The sequence below is a fragment of the Schistocerca serialis genome, chromosome 5 (assembly GCF_023864345.2).
Source record: "Schistocerca serialis cubense isolate TAMUIC-IGC-003099 chromosome 5, iqSchSeri2.2, whole genome shotgun sequence".
Taxonomy (NCBI): Eukaryota; Metazoa; Arthropoda; class Insecta; order Orthoptera; family Acrididae; genus Schistocerca; species Schistocerca serialis.
The window spans coordinates 417,622,855-417,645,790 of record NC_064642.1 but is presented as its reverse complement, the minus strand read 5'-3'; the positions used below and the strand labels follow the sequence as shown (position 1 = coordinate 417,645,790).

Here is a 22,936-nt window from a genome sequence, read left to right as displayed (position 1 = left end):
GCTCTGTCTCGATTGTTTATGTCGACGTGACATTAAATTTCAAGTTTTCTTTCTTCGCTTCACATATGTGTTGGGGGCCTGCACATCTTTGGTCCAACTGAATAAACAAAGGCCCCTCTGATGAGGAGAACGTGGCAAGTGCCATAAACTAACTTCTCAGAATCTTCATTCAGTGGAAGATGAGCCAAAGTAAACGAACTCGTGTCTCCTCTTATCCATAGATGCTTGACCGTTTCTGAGAAAATGACCCTCAAAGTTTTAGACGAAATTTATATGTCAGCCTGAATGGGGGCAGAGTGGCTAGCTTTGCGGCCTTTCACTTCTGTGCCTCGTGTTCGAAACCCTATCGTTGTTTATATTTATTTATCTTTTTTCATCTATCTACTCATGTCCATAGAAGGTTACTACACGAATATTTCTTGTCAGCTTTGGATAGGGAATACAAGGAAGGTATATTAATTGTAAAATAACAACTCGTTTTCACAATAAGTGCCATACATTTATTTTATATGTCTGTATGGTGTTTTAAAGAGTTACAATCTTTTTAAATTCTCATAGTGTCATATTTCATTCATACATCAGTTGTTATATTAACTCTTATTTTATTCTTATGTCTATTGATCAAGAGGAATTGGTGCATTCCCTTGGGTTACACCTGTTGTAGAAACATTCGAGGCATAGAAGTTTTGAACTTCACGAGCATCGCACGAAGGCAGGTTTACACCAGTGACATTTCTTCGTATGAATCTCACTTGGAAAAGAAACGTCGTAAACATCGCTTAAGATTTCACTTGTTGGCAATAAATTGGAGGCACAACATGCATAACGGATCACTTTACCGAAAACTGACGCTTGCAATTGATTATGAATCAAGGACTTTCACTGAAAACAATTTAAAATAATTGTCTCATTTTTTTATTTTTAAAATTCTTTCACAAGACATACAATCAGTGGACGAATAAGGATAAACCTATTTCATAGTACATTGGAAAACATTCGCGTAGTAATCTTTTGTGGACATCGATAGATTAATGAAAAATAAAATAAATAATCAGGTTTCGAACACGGGGTGGAAACGTGTGACACCGCTTCAGTTGAACTACTTACTGGCTAAAAGACATATAAAGTACCTCGAAAACTTCGAGCGTCGTTTTCTCAGAAACGGTCCAGTACCTACAGATAAACAGAGACATATGTTCGCGTGATTTGATCCCTCTTTCATTGAACGAGATTCCTGGGAAATCGGGTTCTGGCAGTTACCGTGTGCTCCTCGTGAGTATCGTCCAAGAAAATAAAGAAGTTGCAGCCTTCAATTTACAAATGCACGGATGATAAGTATAACAGAATACGAAAATTGATTTACATTAGAACACGTAATATTGGAAGAAGACGAGGTACCGCTTGTGATATTTAAATTTAGCATGTTGCTCTTTAAGGGGCTATTTTAACTCTCTGTTTGGTGGAGAGGCATACTGACTCTTTGTTCAATGCTCATACAAGCTTATGAGTGTGTGCTGAAAAGTAATGCCTCCGAATTTTTAATGTGAAAACTCTTAAAGTTCTTTAAATAAAACAAACGTTATTGACATTCTACCTCTTTGTTCTTCATGTCTACATATTTATTTCTGAGCATTGTCACACTGGCGACGAACTTATTTCTCCCAGCGAGAGACCACTTTGTTGATAAAGCCACTATAGGATGTTGAACGCTGTTGGCAGAGCAAAAACCTCACCTCGACTTGCGTGGTGTCATCACTGCCGAAGTGAAATAACTCCTCGAAGGTGTGCTTTAAGAAATGAACAGATGAAAGTTGGATGGAGCCATGTCGAGACTGTATAGAGTATGATCGATGACAGTGAACACAAGGCGCCGGATTGTTGCAGACGTCCCAGCATTCGTGTGTGGTCTCTCATGCTGAAGGAGAGGGTGCTGGTTGTGTGAACGAACTCTTCGAATTCGAAACTCCATTACAGCACACTGTTTCTCACGCACCGACATAGTTACGTTACACTGTGCCGTGCTCGACGCTACAGTTCGGAGCTCCCTTACGGCAGAGGGCTGTAAATATGTTGAAATGAAGAATTAATATACAGGATGTTAATAACGTTGATTTTATTTAAAAAGCTTTAAGAGTTTTCACATAAAAATTCTGAAGATTTACTTTTCAGTACGCTATTGCACACGGATATTTTGTTGGATGGCCTCTAAACAACGTGTCCAATCTATATCTACAAATCGGTAGTAATTAATACGAGTTGGACGTTGTTTTATTTATTTGTTGTAGTCTTCAAATGCGATATGTGCTTTGAATCCTGGTATAAAATCCACATTGTTTGAGCTATTTTCTACAGGATACTGCGAAATCATGGCAATGGACATGCAATAGATAAATAAAAAAACAAATTAACAACATTTTGAAGCCACCTTTCCGTCCCTTGACGTTTGCGCTAAAGGGCAACGACTATTAATATCTTTTAGTGCTATAATACTGATTAAGTGCCTACAAAACATCGGAACATGTATACGATTAAAATGAAATCTTCAAATTTAAATGAAGCCAGTACGTCCTTCGCAACAGGGATACATTATCAGGAGAAGTAACCAGGGTTTTGTGTACCTCAACGATATGTGTGGTAGTACCATTATTATACACGATATACTTTATCTGATCAAAAGCATATGGACGTCTATCAGTGAAAATTCAAATCGGTTGCATCCATCCTTCACCTTCATGGCGGTTTGAATGATGGTGGGGATACTTTCAATGAGATGTCTGAAGGTCGATGGAGGAATCAACTCCGCCGGCCGCTGTGGTCGAGCGGTTCTAGGCGCTTCAGTCCGGAACCAGGCGGCTGCTACGGTCCCAGGTTCGAATCCTGCCTCGAGCATGGATGTGTGTGATGTCCTTAGGTTAGTTAGGTATAAGTAGTTCTAAGTCTAGGGGACTGATGACCTCAGATGTTAAGTCCCATAGTGCTTAGAGCCGTTTGAACCATCTTTGGAGGAATCAAGTCGACGTTCTACCTCATCCTACAGCTGTTCCATTAAGGTCGGGGCAGGCTAGTCCATTTCAGGAATGTTAGTGTCCACAAACCGTTGCCTCACAATTCTGTTTTATGACAGAGTGCACTATCACTCACGCAAACAATCATCTTCTCCGAATTGGTCCTCTACTGCACGCAGTATCAAGTGCAGTAAAAATTTGTTCATATCCTTCCGTATTCAGAGTTTTTTTTAAGCACAATAAGGAGACCAAATTCCAACCACGAAAAACACCCCCATATCGTGAGACCACCTCCTCCGAACTTCACTGTTAGCACTGCACAAGATAGCAGGTAACGTTCTCCAGGCATTCGGCAGACCCAAATTCTTCCATCGGATTGCCGCAGGGTTTAGCGTGATTCATCGCTCCAAATCACTCGTTTGTAGTCATCCCCTGTCCAGTGGCGTCTCTCTTTGCACTATTTCAAGCGTCACTTAGCACTGGCAACAGAAATGTCTGACTTGTGAGGAGCTGCTCACCACTGTAGCCCAGTCTTTTTAACTCCCTACGCCCAGCCATTGTGCTAACTGGACTGCTGGTAGGGCTTGGGAACTCATGAGTGACTCCTTCCGCTGATTTCATCCTACTTTTTTTACAACCGTCATTCATCGCGCTCGACGGTCCCTGTCCATCAGTACGTGAGGTCTGTCTGGTCTTGGTTTTAGCTGTGGTTGCTCTTTCGTATTTCCACTGCAGAATTACATCATCAAGAGTCGACTTGGAAATTCTTATAAGGGTTGATATGTCACTTATTGATTTATTACTCCAGTGCCATCCAATGACTAGTCCATGTCCAAAGTCACTGAGCTCTTGTGACCAACCCATTTTGCTGTTAATGGTCCTCTACTGACAACACAATAACCTACAGCCCCACTTTATACTGGTGAGTCCGACTCTGTTGACATCTAGTTGTCAATTCCGCATTACACAGGGGTGTTGGGATACTTTTTATCAGGAAGTGTATGTAAGAGACCAGGCAGACAGCTTCGTTCATTCTCTGAGACTGTAAGCAGCACACGTGCTAGTATATTGGGAAGCTCTAGAAACCGCAATGAAATCCAAGAAGTCTTGGGCTATGTCTGAAGACTGGCAACTGACAATGAACACAAATAAATGCAGTATAATGTGCATAAATGGACGGAAGCCCAAATATAGTTTGACCACATGATCACTGATAAGTCACTGGAATCAGTCACAGACACAATTTATCTTAGAATATTCATGATATTTTCCATTATTTTCGAACGAGAATTTCATTTTAGTATCCTTAGCTAATAACCTATTATCTTTTTTTCCATTGCCTTCATCCCAAACAGGCTCAGCCTGTTAAATTTTGGTTTTAGGAATGTTAGTGGCAGAGAGTGGCTGGATATCCTTCCCATTGCCATCCCCTGATCCCCCACCCCCTCCCCTCCAGCGCCGGATATAGTTATTTCATATGTCAGCGTCTAGTGCTGTCCTATGTGAAATAGTGTGAAACTTCTATAAATGTTTGCGAATCCTAATTGAGGCAGGACTTGGGTACCACCCCAGTATTTACCTTGTTGGATATGAGTAGCCACCTAAAAAGCACATCCAGGGTGGACAACACACTGACCTTCGTCATTAATCTGCTGGGCAGATTAATTCCTGGGCCACCACACGTTGCCAAATCCCAGGAGTGGCTTGCTAACAGGTACGGCTATCCAGGCAGTCATAGCTGACAAAGTACTTAAAAAAATAGAAATCCCACTGCTACATTTTATTGTTTTCATCTATCCTTATACATGGATAGAGGTAGGGAGGATTAAATGCAGGATGTATGTGTGTGCGTGTTTGCTCATATGTATGTATGTCCAGCATGTCCTTCTAAACTATCAGATCGATTTCAACCAAATTATGTTCACATACTGCTTGCTGTCTGGAAATTAGCACTGTTGAGAGCAGAAACTCCTAGCTTCCATATGGGCACAGATGTGCATGAAAAGGGATTTCAACCCCTGACATCCAGACTGCTCTTTACAACAGGTGTGCAGTGCAGGTAGTATCACTATGCAATGCAAAAGCTACACATGCAGATGGACACAGCTGAGCAGAGAGAGGGAGGGAAGTGGAGATGGATAGTGAGAGAGGAGGGGAGATGAGAAGGACAGAGAAAGAGGGGGGAGGAGATAGATAGAGAGGATGGAGGAAGTGAGAGATATAGAGAAAGGGGGAGAAGGGGATGGAATGATGGGAGTGGGGTAGGATGAGATGGACAGAGAGAACAGGCAGCATGAGATGGGCAGAAGAAGAGGGGGGAAGTGTTTTATGTGAGTAGTATTGGCATGCCTCGCAGGGGCTACACATGCAGGTGGGGATGGCTGAGCAAAGAGAGGGTGGGGGGTGGGTAATGATAGATAGGACAAGATGAGGTGGACGGAAATAAGGGAGATGAACACAGAGAGAGGATAAGAAGGAAATGGAGAGACAGAGATACAATGAGCATAAGGTAGATAGAATGAGGTGGAGGAACAGGTGATGGGCAGAGAGAGAGGAGGAAATGGACAGAGAGAGGGGGGGGGGGCATAAGGAGGTGCACATCTAGAGATGGGGTAAGAAGAGATGGACAGAGACTGGTGAAATGGCATATACAGAGAGAGGAAAAAGGAGGGGTTGGTTAGAGAGACTGGGGGAGGAGGAAATGGGCAAACAGAGGAATGAGGAGGATATGGTCAGAGAGAACAGGGAGGAGGAGTTGTTTGGAGAGAGGAGGAAATGGTCAGAGGGGGAGGAGGAGAAGGGCGAGAGAGAGTGGGCAGAGGAGATGGTTCAAGAGTGGGGGCAGGAGTGGATGAAAAGAGAAATGATAAGGAGGAGTTGCATAAAGAGAGGGAGAGCAGGAGACAGACAGGCACGAAGAGGAGGAGGAGGAGGAAGAGGGTGAGATAAATAGAGAGGGATAAGGAAGAGAGAGGGGCAGGAGGAGGTGGACAGAGAGATGGCGGGAGGGACAGGTGGACAGTGAGGGGGAGGGGGAGGAAGAGATGTATGCAGTCGTAGATGTGTCGAATGCGTCAGGGCGTATTGGGGGGGGGGGGGGGATAAGGAAGTCTATCTGCATAGTGTCGTACCCCAGGCACCGGGGGGGGGGGGGGAGGGGGCAGAGGGACTGCCAATGAACTGTCGTACTCCTGGTGCCAATTGTGTTCTCTACACCACTGTAACACGTATGTGATCGAAGTCAAGGGGACAACGCTAGTATATTTGTATTTAATTCTCTGCGACTTGTTTCGTGGTCGCTACCCTATTCTCAAGCGCTCATCCTTGCAGTCAACAATGCTTTAACCTGGCACTATCACTAATCACAATGAATTAAATATAAATAAAAAAGTCAATAAAAGTAGCTGTGAAACTTGTATTTCCAAGGAAAAATATAAAGAAGTATTTTTACGAAACGATTTAATTTGGAACAGCCACACCAATGTAGCGCTGGGGATGGCAGATAGCGCACTGAAATCTCTTTTAAGGAAGACAGTGTCGCCCACGAAAGATGTGATGATGATTGTCTTTACCTTTCATTTCGAACTATAGTTATTATAATCTAATCACAGGACAAAGAAATCATATATGACTCCGAGCGAACAATAATTAAGCTAGAGTTCTTTGTGATCTTTTCCGGTATCGGAAGCTGTAAGTTTTCCATAAATTACTCACTGGAAATCATTTCATGAAATTTCCCGAAATAATTAGATTCTCCTATTCGAATATTGTGAGGGGCAGTCAACTGAAATCGAATACCCGCCACAAGGGGATCATGAATGGTTCCATTCAAAAAGTAATCACGGCATGTGCTGATGCATTATTCCCACTGGGAGACGAGACGATCAGTTCCTGCTTCGCAGGACGCGGTCAGCCACCGACGGATCTACAGCCATACTCGCACTCCTTCGACCGACTGAGACCGACGTCCACGCGTGTCTTCCTTCAGGCCGCCGAAGAGTTTCGTCCAACTGGCAGTGTGGTGAGGGGCGTCATCGTGCCACAGGATTATTCCGTCCGGCAGCATTCCGACAGCCCGAGAGCAAATGGCAAATTCAACAAATTTCCCTAGCCAAATAAATCCAGAGCTGTTCACAAAAGTTCCGGTAAGGCCATGATGACCTTCTTCTACTGTTGGGGGCCTCTGCTCGTCGAGTTCCTCGATCGTGGAACCTCAATCAGTGCGCAGTGTTATGAAAACACTTTGCAGAAGCTACGACATACCATAAAGTCGGACGGTATCATCCTGTTGCACGATAATTCCCCCCCCCCCCCCCCCCCCCCCCCACTCTACCGATCGGACAAAGGCTATACTTCAGCAATAGGTTCGGAAACATAGCAACACCCCCCCCCCCCCCTCCATACAGCCTGGATCTTTAACCGTGTGATTTTAACGTCTTTGACGACCTGAAGAAAGACATGCGCAGAAGTCAGCTTCAGTGGTTGCCGTGTGGGTCAGTCAGCGGCCGACCGCATTCAACGGAACAGAATTGATCGTCATGTCTCCCAGTGGGATACATTTCGTAAAGCTTGGGGTGATTAACTTTTGAATGAAACCATTCCATGATCTCGTTGTGTCAAGGTTCGGTTTTCATACGACTGCCGCTTATAGTTACTTAACATTCTTACATACCTCTGTGACGCTCTCACCAGAGTTCAACAAAAACCGTCTGCTATGAACCAGGTACTTCTGACACGTTACCCAAAACTTTGTACTGATCACACAGGTTCCGGGAAAGACTGTACAAACATTACATAAGCAGTGTCTTCCACAAAAAATTGTGGATTTCGAAGAGCGTACCAAAACATCAAAGTGCAGCATTAGTCTCAACGAAGTATCAGTCAAAGTAATTTCCACGTGTAGTACCCTATGAAGTTACTCCCCACTTATCCTTAGACTGTTTGAAATAATCAGGGAACCAATCACAATTTTCTGACTCATTTTAGGTATCATCTTACGCCTGGAAACTTTGAAACCTAGGAAGGTTAGGTACCATCTTACGCCTGGAAACTTTGAAACCTAGGAAGGAAGAGTAACGTTTACCATCTCATCGACGACGAGGTCATTAGAAATGAAGCTGAATATGTCATACCTGACGAAATTTGTGGATTCTCTCACTAGCCTAATTGAGACATTTGTTAAAGCTATAGGCGGTGTTATACCGTAGTAGCGTGATGTTTCCCTACAGGTTTCCCACGTTCCGTGACGCAATCCATACCAAATCCATTAAATCATAGAAGGAATAAATAAAATGCAAAATGTCACTTCCTCTCTTGTATGTCATTCATCTTTGGTGGTACCAAAAGTATCGACTATTATCCTGCAAGCTAAACACTTCACGTTAACTACAAAGAAAAAGTCGTCTGAATAGTGGTTGGCAAAAGAGATGTCAGTAGTACAGCACAACCCATCTTCATACGACAGTTCGACTATTAAAAAAGTGACAACCGATCCAATAGTATCACCTTCGTTAATCAAAATGCGTAAGTGTAACGTAAAAACGAATCATTACGCATAAAGAAACACAAACCTATATGAATTTAAAAGAAATAATAAAACGAACTGCAGTGTATTTACTCGTTAATGAGTTACCTAAGATCATATTTTCCCTGTGCCAAAACGGTCAGCCAACGTTCCTGAAGGGCATCTGAAAGTATGTCGCTAGCGTTCGCTTTCACTCTGTTTGTGAGTAGGCGCGCATACTCTGGCTGGAATTAGTTCACATGTGTGAAACATTAACTTTACATTTCACATAGCTAGAAAAGAAAAGGTTCACTATTTTGGGATTCCTTGACCGACAAGAGAGATGTAGGATACATATGGTATAATCGATAGATAGATCTGGTATCCAATGCAGCGGCTACAATACAAGATGAGCAAAGACTGTTCTCGACTGATTAAGAGACAGAATTTACGTCCTTTATTTTTAACTGTCGTGGGAGAGTAAATATTACTGTGTGATTAACAGTTGGGCAGATCTTTCTTGCTCTCACGTCACAGAAATATTTTGAGCTTTTTTGCCGGCCAATGTCATACGTACTAATATAATACTGGCAAGTTTCTCCATTATAGTTATTGAGTTTCGGTTTTCTGTACGTAGGTATTGCTGGACATCATTTTTTTCTTCACTGCACACGTGTTCTGAAGCACCTAGTTGCAGGGTCTGTGCGCTCAATGAGATTTTCATAACGATTAGACCGAGCGAGAAAGCGCAGTGGTTAGCACACTGGACTCGCATTCGGGAGGACGACGGTTCAATCCCGCGTCCGGTCATCCTGATTTAGGTCTTCCATGATTTCCCTAAATCGCTCCAGGCAAATGCCGTGATGGTTCCTTTGAAAGGGCACGGCCGACTTCCTTCCCCACCCTTCCCTAATCCGATGAGACCGATGACCTCGCTGTCTGGTCTCCTCACGCAAACAACCCAACCCATAACGATTATGTATCTATCGATTTGTTTAGCCCAGGTATGCACAGACCGCTGGCCACACGGGGCCTGCTATTGACCCGTTGGCGGCCAGTCCCTCATCGTTCGTTCTTGTGAATTATTATTGTTATTATTATTATTAGTATTGTTTGCTTATATTTTATTCCCTCCATGAAATTGCACTAGAAGCAGTGCAGCTTAAAGTCATCGATATGCTAAATGATGGGTCACTGCGAATTAAATTCGATGAAATAAATCTGTTGAATTTCTATTTTTGGGACAATAGTAACAATAGTAAGTTATTGGTAGGTAATGCATTAAAATGCATTAGCCTTTTATGTTCACCTTATACATGAGAACAATTTTTTCCGAGATCAAAATTACAAAAAAAAAAAAAAAAAAAAAAAAATTATAGGAAGCGCTTGACGACCGACAACGTAGAGTCAATTTTGGGCGTATATACGACAAAAATCAAGCTAAAGATCAAGGCAATTGTAAATTCAGTGGATTGTCATGTTTCATATCCAATTGTGTAAATAATGCTTCAGTGAAATATGTTGTTGTAATTACAACGAACATTTATGAAACAAATGATATAGACCAAGTATGTTCTTTCTTGTGCTGCTCTTATGTAGTCTCAGTGAGGAGTTTGATGCCCGCGGAACTAACGAGTCTATACATTCCTGGTTTAGGCGAATGTATCAAGGACTTACTCTGAGATACCTGTGTGTGTATTGAACCGGGGACTTAGAAACGACGGAGAGGCTTCGTCCCACCGTAGCCCTAAGTGGTTCACAACCCCACAACAGGCCACAGCAGTCCACCCATCCCACCGCCGCCTCACACCCAAGCCAGGGTTATTATGCGGTTCGGCCCCCAGTTGACCCCCCTCCCCCCTTTCCCCCAGGGAACGTCTCATACCAGACGAGTGTACCCCAAATGTTTGCGTGATAGAGTAATTATGGTGTACGCGTTTGTGGAGACAATGCTTGCGCAGCAATCGCCGACATAGTGCAACTGGGGCGGAATAAGGGGAATCACCCTGCATTCGCCAAGGCAGATGGAAAACCGCCTAAAAACCATCCACAGGCTGGCCGGCACACCGGACCTCGACACTGATCCGTCGGGCGGATTCGTGCCAGGGACTGGCACGCTTTAGCGCTCGGGAAGCAGCGCGTTAGATCGCGTGGCTAGCCGGGCGGGCAAGATATCTGTGACAGGCATAAATGAGAGTGCAGTCGCGGCGCTGATCGGTGTGTTCTCAAACGGGAAGAAAGTTCATAAAAATGAATTAATCTGAGGTTTACATCCATTCGCAGATGATCTCTACGACACTGCGATGTCACACCAGACATTAAGGAGGTCGGCTGTAAGTACGAGCGGTGTTCAATAAGTAACGCAACAAATTTTTTCCTCAGCCAATTTCGGTTGAAAAAAATGCGGAATTTGTTGAGGGACATCGTGGAATATTCCCACTTCAGGCCATATGGTTTCATAAAGTTCCGATAGGTGGCGGCGCTATCTACAGCCTTCAAAATGGCGTCTGTAAACGGAGGTGCGTTCCAAGCAGAGAGCTGTCAATGAGTTGATTTTAGCGGAAAACCAGAGCATCTTAGGTATTCATAAGCGCTTGCAGAATACGTACGGAGACTCGGAAGTGAACTAAAACACAGTGAGTCGTTGGGTGAGACGTCTGTCATCATCACACAAACAGCGCGCAAACCTATACGATCTCCCGTGTATCGACCAGTCGCACACAGCTATGGCTACTGCTGTGTTGGAACGTGCGGACGCTCTCATTCGCGGTGGTCGACGGATCTCAATGAAACACCTCGCTGCACAACTGGGCGTCTCTGTTGGTAGTGCAGACACACAAGTCAATCATTTGGGGCTCTCAAACATGTGTGCCCGCTCTTTGTTTCTCGTCGCCTAACAAAAGACCATAAAGAGCAACGAAGGACCATCTGTGCGGAATTGCTTGCGCATTACGAGGTTGATCGTGACAATTTTTTCTCAAACATCGTCACGGGCGACGAAACATGGGTTCATCACATTGAACCGGAAACAAGGCGGCAGTCCGTGTGGTGGCGCCACACCACTTCTCCTCCGAAGAAAAAGCTCAGAGCCGAACCATCAGCCGACGGTCTTCCGGAACTTTGAAGGAGTTATTCTGTTTGATGTCCTTCTTCATGGTGCAACTATCAATTCTGAAGTGTATTGTACTACTCTCAGGTAATTGAAGAAACGACTTCAGCGTGTTCTCCGCCGCAAAAATGCAAACAAACTTTTCGTTCTCCATGGCAAAGCAAAATCTCGCACAAGTCTGCGCATCCGAGAAGAGCTCACAGAACGTTATTGGACTGTTCTTCCTCATGTTCTTCATCCTCAGGCTATAGCCTGCATCTCGCACTTTCCGATTTCCATGTGTTTGGCTCAATGAGGGATGCACTCCTCGGGAAGGAGTACGTGGATGATGGAGAGGCAGTTGATGCAGCATGATGTTGACTCCGAGGTCGAACAGTAGAACAGTTCCATGCAGGCATAGAGGCCCTCCCAGTAAGGTAGCGTAAGGCCGTCGTATTGAACGGATATTATGTTGAAAAACAGGATTCTGTAGCCAAAAGTGTGGGGAATAATATAGTGTAGTGAAACCCTGAATAAAACCAATCTGCTTTAAGAAAAAAATATGTTACACTGCTTATTGAACTCCCCTCGTACATTGAGCAGAACTGGTTTTATATGTCACATTGTACCCGACAAGGAAAGCTTACCACGAGCGTGCTGCAGCTCACGCAGACAATTGCAAATTTCACAACGGGTGCTGCGTCTGACGACACACGCTGTCCAGGCCAGAGAAGCCCACGCCTGCTGCTGGATGGCGAACCCTCCACTTGCCACACCAGTTCCAGCTGCCACCGCGGCGCTTGCGAAACTACAGACTCCTCGTCGCCAACACATTTCGCTTTTCCTTGCACCTCGAAATTAGTGATAGCCCTGAAGTGCAGCAAGATAAGAACCATCGATAAGAAAGTTCATTGAGCAATTTGTTCTTAATTAATTGTGCCATTGCCAATAACGGAAATCATACAGTGAAGCTATGTTAACATTTAAAAATAGCCTGATACTACACCGCAAATCTAAGACAGACTACGGATTCCCATTCTCAGCCCCGAAGAAACATCATATCCAAGATATCCTCGTGCTTCAAAAGATAATATGCTATGTATCACATTTACTTTAATTCTCAGGAACATTTTGGATCTTTCTGAGGACACTGGATGCTACACTACCAGTTGACACCTCCTATTTAACCCTCAGACAACGTCTTTCGTTGAGTGAAGGTAGTTCCATTGCATATTCTTCCAAAGAAAGAAATATCATAGCGATACATGTCAGTAACACGTGTATCTCCCGATTCACAAGAAAGTGACAGCTGATTTACTGGCAGCATCACTGCAAGCTTGAGACGTACTGTGTCGTTTTCCAAGATCGTCACAGCTGGTGTATGTTGCTGCTCCTTGTTATGGATGGCGGTTACCGCTGAATCAACAGGTTTTCTGTTATATCGTTTTTTTTTTTCATCGCCAGTTTAACAGGACTGTAAAAACCGCAACCGATTTTCGGTTCTTAGTTACCATTATTTTCTGTAGCAAACGTTAAAACTCAATAAAGGCCGAAAAATTTTGACTCCCTCAGTTTCAAGATACATACAATCCTCAAATTAAATACGTAAATAAAAGAAAAATTATGTCGTCCACAATTCGCTGCTTTTCTCGAAAAGTGATAAGTGGTTGACTTCCATAAAAAATAACCAGTATTCTCATACTGATTCCAATTTTTTGAAACTCTGCTCAAAAGTCGTGTTGTAATCGGGTATTATACCACATTTGGATATTACGGATAGTCAGTGCTACACTGAGATTGAAGAACTGTTTTTTGCGTTAATCTGTCCATTTTGAAGGGCTACAAGCAGGTAAAGGCATGTTGTGTAGACACAGGCAGCGGAACAGCTGCTTTTAATGTTTACTGTAAACTGTAAATGAATTGTTAAGTTTTAGTTTTTTCCTTATATTATGTCACAAGTTTGTTGCGGCTCCTCCCATTTTTAATCTTTTCGAGCAAATGGAGCATTATACTTCATGGATTTCGCAGTTCGAAAAATACTTCCAGACTAGGTTTGGTGCCGTTCTGTAATACCTATGATGTCCGACGACGTGAGTGAGAAACTACCATATAGACCAGATGGGGAGTCTTGCACGCTACATGTACACTCGCACTCGCACCATTTAACAGGCCACGCCACGTTCAAATGGCTCCGAGCACTATGAAACTTAACATCTGAGGCCATCAGTCCCCTAGAACTTAGAACTAATTAAACCTAACTAACCTAAGGACATCACACACATCCATACCCGAGGCAGGATTCGAATCTGCGACCGTAGCAGCAGCGCGGTTCCGGAGTGAAGTGCCTAGAACCGCTCTACCACAACGGCCGGCCCACGTCACGTGGTAACAGGTAAATTACTCTGTCTCGGCAGTGGTGTACCAGTTCTTATTCCATGTGTTTGTTGCTTGTTTCTGTCGGCATTCTTATTAAAATAGCACTATTCGCTTTTCCCTTTTTCTGTAATAATGCAATATTTCAAAGCAGTGCAAATTTTACGAATTAAAATTATTAGTTCATTAAAAAGGTTTTCTTCAAAAACGATAAATTTTAACACTACAGCTACGGCTAATTGATGTTTCAGTTTTTTACCCGATTACTAGTAAAGAATAAAAACACCTCTTATAACCGAAACCAAACACATATCGAAAATACCGGTTATTCAGAACTATAAAATACCGTATAGGTTTTCAACGGAAGGTTTTTCCCATCCCCACCCCTTCTACCACTAGATATACGTTTCTAAGGTCGAGGCTGGCCAGTCGTGAAGGGCAAATAAACTAATTTTTTTTACGTAAGTTACCCTTTCAGTACCACCACTTCAACCTTTTATAAGTTCAAAACAGCTGTTAATTCGTATAGCTTCGATGTCATCCTTTGTTCCTTGTGGAACAAAAAGAAAGAAATGTACGCCGCTAATAATAGTTGTTGTCTTATGAAATCCCTCGGTTTAGATTTTTTTAATTTCAATTATAGATACAACTGGATTGCTATTCTCAGGATGTCATTATGGAACCGAATGTGGTACGTCACTTGTGATGCGGTTATAGTGTACTAATATTTTTAGGCTTTGATTTTCATTGATGATGTCTGCCTTGCACACGAACAGGGATTTTCTTCTGGAGGGTCTGACGTCTTATGTAAGTCTAGGACCGGTAAGACGAGAGAAGAATATACGTCTGACTTTCTCGAGGACAGTGTTGGACATGGTCAGGAAGTTATGACCAGATTTGGACTTGTTCCTTTCAGATTAAGTTGAGATACTTCCTTCCAGCGCCAGATGTCTAGACATTATTCTGAAGGATATGGGAAGGTAGGTGAGTTTTTAAATCTTCATCGACAACAAGGGTGTTAGAGACGGAGCACAAACCCGGATTGGCCAAAATTGGTGAAGATAATTCGTCGCCCCCTTTTCAGTGAAGCTATCCTGACATTCGCCTATAATTGATGTAGAGAAACCTTGATCTGGTTGTCCGGATATGGACCTCGCTGGTTCTGAATACATATCCAACTTCTGCATCATTTAACCTAGTGCGCAGGAGTTTTAAGTCAGACTTTAATGATTAATGGTAATAAAGCGCATTAACGTATAGCGAACTATACAGCAAGAAAATGGAGAACATCGTACATACACAGGATGACACATGGATCCCATAATTATGCTAGCAGATATTTCAGGTATTTTTTTACAATCCTGCAGTCGTCGCCAATGTTCATGCCGTTTTGCACCCTCCTAGCAACGAATAACGAACAAAAATTTGTCAGAAGATTCTCGAACTTAACGACGCTTAGAATACGTCAGTTTAATGAAATTGAGAAATGCCTGAACCAAGAAGTTTCGTAAGGTTCAAACCCTCATCCATTCAGTTTCAGTTAGGCTTCCAAAATTTACTTACACAACAGAGTTTATCGAAACGACTCATCCGATTCCACAAGACTATACACTGACCACCCAGAACATTATGACCACCGACCCACTGTCGACATACACCCGTCCAGGCGATAGCAGCATCACCTGGCGAGGAATGACTGCTAGTCCGACATACACACGGTGCATGTAGTATCAGGTTCAAAAGGTTCAAATGGCTCTGATCACTATGGGACTTAACTTCTGAGGTCATCAGTCCCCTAGAACTTAGATCTACTTAGACCTAACTAACCTAAGGACATCACACACATCCATGCCCGAGGCAGGATTCGAACCTGCGACCGTAGCGGTCGCGCGGTTCCAGACTGTAGCGCCTAGAAACGCTCGGCCACACCGGCCGGCTGTAGTATCAGGGAGCGTACTGTCCATGTATAGAACGGGGAAGGCGTACGATCTATCTGAGTTTGACCGAGGGCAGATTGCGATGGTCCGGAAGCTAGGCACGAGCATTTCGGAAACTACACGACTTGTCGAGTGTTCGAGGAGTGCTGTGATGAGTGTCTTCAACACGTGGTGAAACCCAGGTGAAATCACGTCCAGACGTTGGGCGGCAACCCCTCATTAGAGATGCTATAATAGCTGGGTTGACTGGTAAAACAGTGCAGGCAGCGAACTTAGCGGAACTAACGTCGCACTTTAATGCTGGGCAGAGTATAAGTGTGTGCGAACACACAATGCACCAGACACTTCTAACAATGGGCCCCCGGAGCCGACGACCGATTCATGTGCCAATGTTAACACCACATCAGCAACTACGACAGAAATGGGCACGTGACCAACGACAATGGACATTGGCGCAGTGGCAGAGCGTTGCCATGGTCTGATAAATCCCGATACCTTCTTCATCACACCGATGAGAAGGCACGCATCCATCTCCTTCCAGGGGAACAGCTCCTTGACACGTATACGGCGGGACAAACTGGCGGCGGCTCCATTATGCTCGGGAGGACACGTGGGCATTCATGGGTCCAGTTGAGCTTGTGCAAGGCACCGTGATGGCCAAGGCGTATCGTACACTGGTTGCAGACGGCGTACACCCCTTCAAGACGATCATGTTACCCGACGGTAGTGCCGTTTTTAAACACGATAATGCGCCATGGTACAAGGCCAGCAGTGTGACGGAGCGATTCGAGAACACAATGAAGATTTCCAGTTGGTGTGCTGGGCACACATTTGGGATGTAATTCAACGCAGCGTCAGAGCTCATCGCCCCTCTCCCAGAAATTTACGAGAATTAGGTGACTCGTGTGTCAGATGTGGTGTCAACTCCCTCCATCGACCTACCAGGATCTCATTGCTTCCACGCCACGACGCATCGCCGCTGTTATCAGAATTGGACGTACCGGCTATTAGGTAAGTGGTCATAATGTTCTGGCTGAACAATGGATCTTCTACGTGAACGAGGATGGAATTTTGGGGTCAATTTAAACTTATGGATGGTAAATAAAAGTTGACCATGGCACCCGTTATAAGTTGCTGGTTTATGTGGTTGTCGGTAAGGGTCTCTATAGTGCAGCTAGCTCCCTCGCTCGTTCACTGTCAAATGTGCTTCGAGTCGAGATGGCGACAAGACAGCAACAAAAGACGTTTCGCGTTCTCCGTTTCAGCAGTTGCTATTCAGTTACAATTGTGGTCGTCACTTTCGTTGAGAGTTCGGCACTGCACATCGCGCCGTACGGTTCTTTTATAACACCATTGACCTACAAGGTCCCCTCATCTCACAGTATGTGATTTTTTTGTGGGGGTTTGTGAAACACTTTGTCTTTGTACCTTACGTTTCAAAACTTTGAGTGAACTGCGATGTCGCATGGTGATAACAATGAATGCAGTAACTACAGATATGCTCGCAAAATTATGGGACGAGTTTGACTATCGTCTGTATGTCTTTCATGCTTCCGTTCGAGGGCACATTGAACATTATGAAAGGCAAATGAAAACTTTTATCATAAATGTAATAGTAAAATCTTCCCCAAGGTTTTACGTGCATGCTTGTAAAAGATATATACTTGTAAAAAAGACGATTCTCTCGAAAAAAATATTTTTAATTCTGGGCATAAGCTAAAATTCACGCAAGATTTCTATTTTCATTCATGTAGAAGATATAGTCTGCTGAAGTCAGATGAGTTTCTTAAACGCACTGGACTAAAGATGAATGTAGTGATGGTAGTTTGACAAGGACACAATCGACTTCCTCCTCTATCCACATCGATTTGATCGCAGACCTCTTTCACGTCATCTGGACGCAAGTAAAGCTCTAAAAAATTGGAATGGAAAGCTAACTCAGAGCTAACCGTGGGAGACAGCCGCCTGGATGTTGTAGCATTAAAACAGCTAAGGGATTTTGGAAAATCCTGCATTGACGTGCGATAGATTGTTCCTTTTATCAGGCTGTCTGCTATTTTATGGATACAAGATTTTCAGATAACCGTCTCTGATGCTGAGCTAGATAACGTTCGCCAATGTACTGATTCATTGCAGGTGTATTTAATGTTTGACGGGCAATCGAAAAGTATTTGGGCATCAGACGGAGCGTCAGTGTCCCGGATTACACCCCAAAGCTGTGTGCGATCTCTCAAGGAGAATGAGTATTTTTATCTGTTGACAGGGATCTGTCTGTCAGATGCAGGCGTTTTGCTTAGCGTCCCATTTTATACTATTGGAGAGAGTCAGCCTATTGTTTGTTTCAGAATTCACCATTTCATTCACTTTCTGCAACTACATTTATATTCTCCGCAAGCCAACGTATTCAATGCGTAGAGAAAGATGTTTCGTATTAATATTAATAGTTTTCTGTCGTACTCCATCGACGTATTGAGAGAGGGAAAATAACTCTACGTGCCTCTGTACGCTCCGTAATCTACCTTAACTTAGTCACATGGATCCATGTGAAATACAGGATGGCCGCGGCGAAATGGTCACACAGTCTTCCTCAAATATAGTTTCCCCAACCTTGCCTAACAGATTTTGGTCTTTTTTTTCGTTCTCCAAACATACGAGGCCCTGAAAACCGTAAGGGCACGAAGCTCATGTTGACTGCATTGCATGTACTCATAACTCTGGCATCTGCTCATCTTATGGTGAACCAGCTTCATCTGCGATATAGACCCACGTTGTAAATATGAACAGTCACACTGTAACTTTACGTGGGAGGGATGACGCCGTTAGCTGTATTTACTTTATTTACAATCGATTTCGCTGTCACACCATTTTCAGGGCTCTCTATGGTACCAGGTGAAATTGGATACTGGGTAGTCATCATTCTCCATCTCATAGAGAGTACAAAAATCGATGTCCGTTGTGTTGCATCGTCTTTGCCGCTTATAGTGTGAATGGTGGAAGCTCATCGAATTTTTGTACCGTCTCTGAGATGTATAATGATGATTATCCGGTATCCAAATCATCACCTGGTATCGCAGAGGGGCGTGAAGATGGTCTAATGTAACACCGAAATCAACTGCAGATCAAATGAGACCCATAAATACAAGTAAAAGTGTCATCGATAATACCCAAAGATATCGTTCGGCGTCTTTTGTTCCGCCCTTTCAATAAGAACTCCAAATGCTGGAACACTACGCCAGGATTGATCACACTAGCGTATTGTACGTTTTTTCACATGATCTTCATGAGAAATCAGAACATATCATTCGCCTTTCCTAATACCAATTTTATGTGGTGGTCCCATTTCATATCGCTTCTTACGTCATAGCGGTTCCATATTCAGGGGATAAATATGGGGACTCAGATGCAGGAATCCTGTATCGCCGCGCTCGGCAACATCCTAGCGGAAGTGATTTGCCTTCCTCCGACTCGTTATGAAGTGACAAATGTGAACCTGTCTCATGAGGATCACTGTGATGAGTTCTTTTAGACTGCAATGTTGGGCTTGTCTTGCTTTAGATGAAGGGAAAAGGGAGCGTTAAATCCGATGCCGACACATAGCCTGCACCTCTCCAATAGCACTATGGGGACAGCCGAGCTTAACGTCCCATTCCTTATAATATTCACGGTAGCCGAAATGAGTGAGCTACAGTCATTACATGAAAAATATCCCCAAAACGTTACAGAACCACCACCGGCATGAACTACACCCTTTCTACGCCTTGCATTATTTGAAAAGATGCAAAATCGCGAATCAGTGGACCATGGCACACTCTTCCAGTTACCTACTATCCGATTTCCTTGGAGTTACCAGACCTCCAATGTCCTTTGCACGCAGTACACGTAGCAATGCTCAGGAACTGTTTGAGGTGGACTATTCACTGACAGCAGCAATTCCTGACGAGTTTTAAAAGATTGTCGTTGACAAGGAGTGACACTCGCCTGTATTCCTAGTCGGTTAGGCTGTTTTCACAACCACTGTTCTTACGCCGTGTTACATGGCTACGAGTGGTACACCATTTCTTGTAAATACTGTAAATATTAGGTTGGTGCATAAGATCACAGCGTTTCTCCATTAGTTTAATAAACACATCAGATACACATAACAGAGACTTGGGTCATCATCAGTATATTCTCCTTCGCTATTTACAACAGTTTTCCAACTCTGAGTTAACTTTTCGATTCTGGGACTACAGAAAGCACGCGGTTTTCAGGCGAAGAACTCGTCGAGCCGTGTTCGAAGCGCATTTTCATCCTGAAAGGATGTTCCTTGAAGGCTGTTCAATAGAGAGCGAAAAAGATGAAAATCTGAGGATGCAGGATCTGGTGAGTAAGGGTGCGGAATGCCTTCTCCAACCCAACTCTTGTATAGCGTTTTTTGTCAGCCTAGCTGAATGCGAGCGGGCATTATCGTGGAGTAGCATCACTTCACGCATTCTTCCTGGCAGTTGTTCCTGGATCGCGTCTGCGACACGTCTTAGTTGGTTCAAATGGCTCTGAGCACTATGCGACTTAACTTCTGAGGTCATCAGTCGCCTAGAACTTAGAACTACTTAAACCTAACTAACCTAAGGACATCACACACATCCATGCCCGAGGCAGGATTCGAAACTGCGACCGTAGCGGTCGCTCGGTTCCAGACTGTAGCGCCTTAGTTGTCGACAATAAATGTCAGCAGTGATGGTTACACGTCGGGGAAGCAGTTCTTAGGAAACCATGCTATCGCTGTTCCACCAGATGCATAGCATTCTCTTTTGCGGATGTGTACAGGTCTTTGTATGTGGAGTTGTTGTTTTTTATGGGCTCGTCCATTCCTTTCTTTTCCTTCAGTTAGCATAAAGGCACCATTTCTCGTCACCAGTAACGATGCGGGATAGGAATAGTCGGCGATGTTCACAAGACAATTGATGACGAGCAAGGAGAGATGCACATATGGCCACCCACTGATTTTTGTAAATTGGGATATTATACCCACACAACCTGTTTTTCAACCGTGTCCATTGCATGCAATTGTCACAGGGCGGTGAAATGATCACAGATCATCACATTTCCCAGTTCTCGATTACACTGACATGGATCATTGTGGATTAATACGTTTAAATGATCTTAATCAAACCCCGGAGGTCTTCCTGAACGTAGAGTGTCACTAATGTCAAAGGTACCCTCCTTAAAACGCGAAAACCGTTTTCTTGACGTGCTCTGTTCGATGGCATTATCCACATACACGGTGCAAATTTTTCTGGCTGCCTCCGCTGGTGTCACTCCTCTACAAATTCAAATAGAAGGATATGTCGGGAATATTCCGATTACTTCACTTGGCATTCAATTTTCTAGGGTTCACAGTTCCACTCTCCATCTCTAAATGACAAAATGACAACATGGAAAATCAAATAGTAACAGTGATCTACAAATAAAAATGACATTTGATAAATAAACGCACAGCAACCGGAATATCAACATGAAAAACAAAAAAGCTAGTATGTTGAAGGGTGCGCTTTGACGCACCAGTAAATAGTGCAACTTGATTAACAGCCTGCTCACACTGCAACTCTGTCAAGTTTCAATTTCGTTCGGTCTTGTTACGCTGATGGCATCGAACCGACTGGAACATACAGAACACTTGGCAGCCTGACCTAAATCTGCTATGTAGGGGAGCACGACCGCCTGCTACCAGTACTACACCAGTGTGCTCATTTAAGGGGTGGGTTCTTATTCTTTGTTACTCCACTGATGACTCACGAAAGTTAGTACTGCTCGGCAGTGGTATTTCTATGACGTGCGCTGACACGATGCATCAGAAAAGCCGGTGTGTGACACGAGCGGATACTATGTTCTCGTTTCAGATACAGACTGTTTTCGCGTTGTTTTCACAGGTGCCGCAGCACTAGGCTCGCCGCCTCATGCACAACCGCAGGCGAGCCGAGGACGCCGGCTCGTGGGATGAAGAAGGTGTGGTGTGGCACAGTACAAGAGCTGAGCGTTAAACTATCTCAGCCCAGCACGGCAAAGCGCAAGATTGAGTAGTCAAAAGTCCAATTGCCACTTAAATACTAACGGTGTGGTTATCTAACACAGTTCTCGCAAACATAAGACCGGTGTAATGGATTATGTACTTGCATGAAGTTCTTCACACTGTGAAAATTGACGCTAAGTCAGTTGCCATTCCAGAATTTGATGCTTGGAAATGTGAGTCAGCAATGAATAAGCCATACTATATTTCGTGGAGGTAGATCATAACTAATTACGTGCGCTGACGCGAGTTTCATCTCACCATTGGGTGTACATACTCGTAAGTCCACGTGTGCGACAAGTCTTTTTGTTCGTTTATTCATAGTTCCATTACGTTGCCAGTGTTGTACAGCGAATATTATGCACCTGTACACTATTAGTATCGATGTGTGATCCACTAATTTTGGTTTGAAAGTAAATCAGGAACGAAAAATCATCAAAACTATAAAGCACAAAATCGAAGGTATTTCCGGGTAAACTGTAAATATTTATAGAGTCTCTCGTATAAACAGCTAGAAAGTTTAAAGAACAGCATCAAAAAATGTTCAAATATGTGTGAAATCTTATGGGACTTAACTGCTAAGGTCATCAGTTCCTAAGCTTACACACTACTTAACCTAAATTATCCTAAGAACAAACACACACAACCATGCCCGAGGGAGGTCTCGAACCTCCGCTGGGACCAGCCGAGAACGGCATCATCCAACCACCAGAAGCTGTAGTAATGTACACTGTCTGACGAAAACTTCAAAGACCCAGAAGTGGAAGGAAAAAACGAAACGAAACGTCATGAGTTGACAGCGTATATGACGATACTTCGATGATTACAAAATCAAATTAAATTGACTGAGAACTTGGCACTACGAGCCCCCTTATAAGATTGCATCCCCTCTGACGTGGATGCATGTACTGATTCGGTTGGGAAGGATGTCATAAAACCGCTGGATCCTCTCTTCAGGCAAGCTGCTTCACAACTGCTGTAACG

At 43.7% G+C, this 22,936-nt stretch overlaps 1 protein-coding gene across 2 annotated transcripts in view; it reads left to right on the top strand.

Moving 5' to 3' along the window:
* The window catches only part of LOC126481164 (peptide transporter family 1), a 338,990-nt gene that overhangs the window by 4,176 nt on the left and 311,878 nt on the right, over positions 1-22,936 (top strand). Inside the window, exon 2 of one of the 2 annotated variants that reach the window (XM_050104732.1) lies at positions 21,816-21,891. The exons of the other annotated variant lie outside the window; for it this stretch is intronic. Coding sequence (XP_049960689.1) covers positions 21,843-21,891 — 49 coding nt within the window. The 5' untranslated portion in view covers positions 21,816-21,842. The remainder of the gene's footprint in view (positions 1-21,815; positions 21,892-22,936) is intronic. 2 annotated transcript variants of the gene reach the window in all.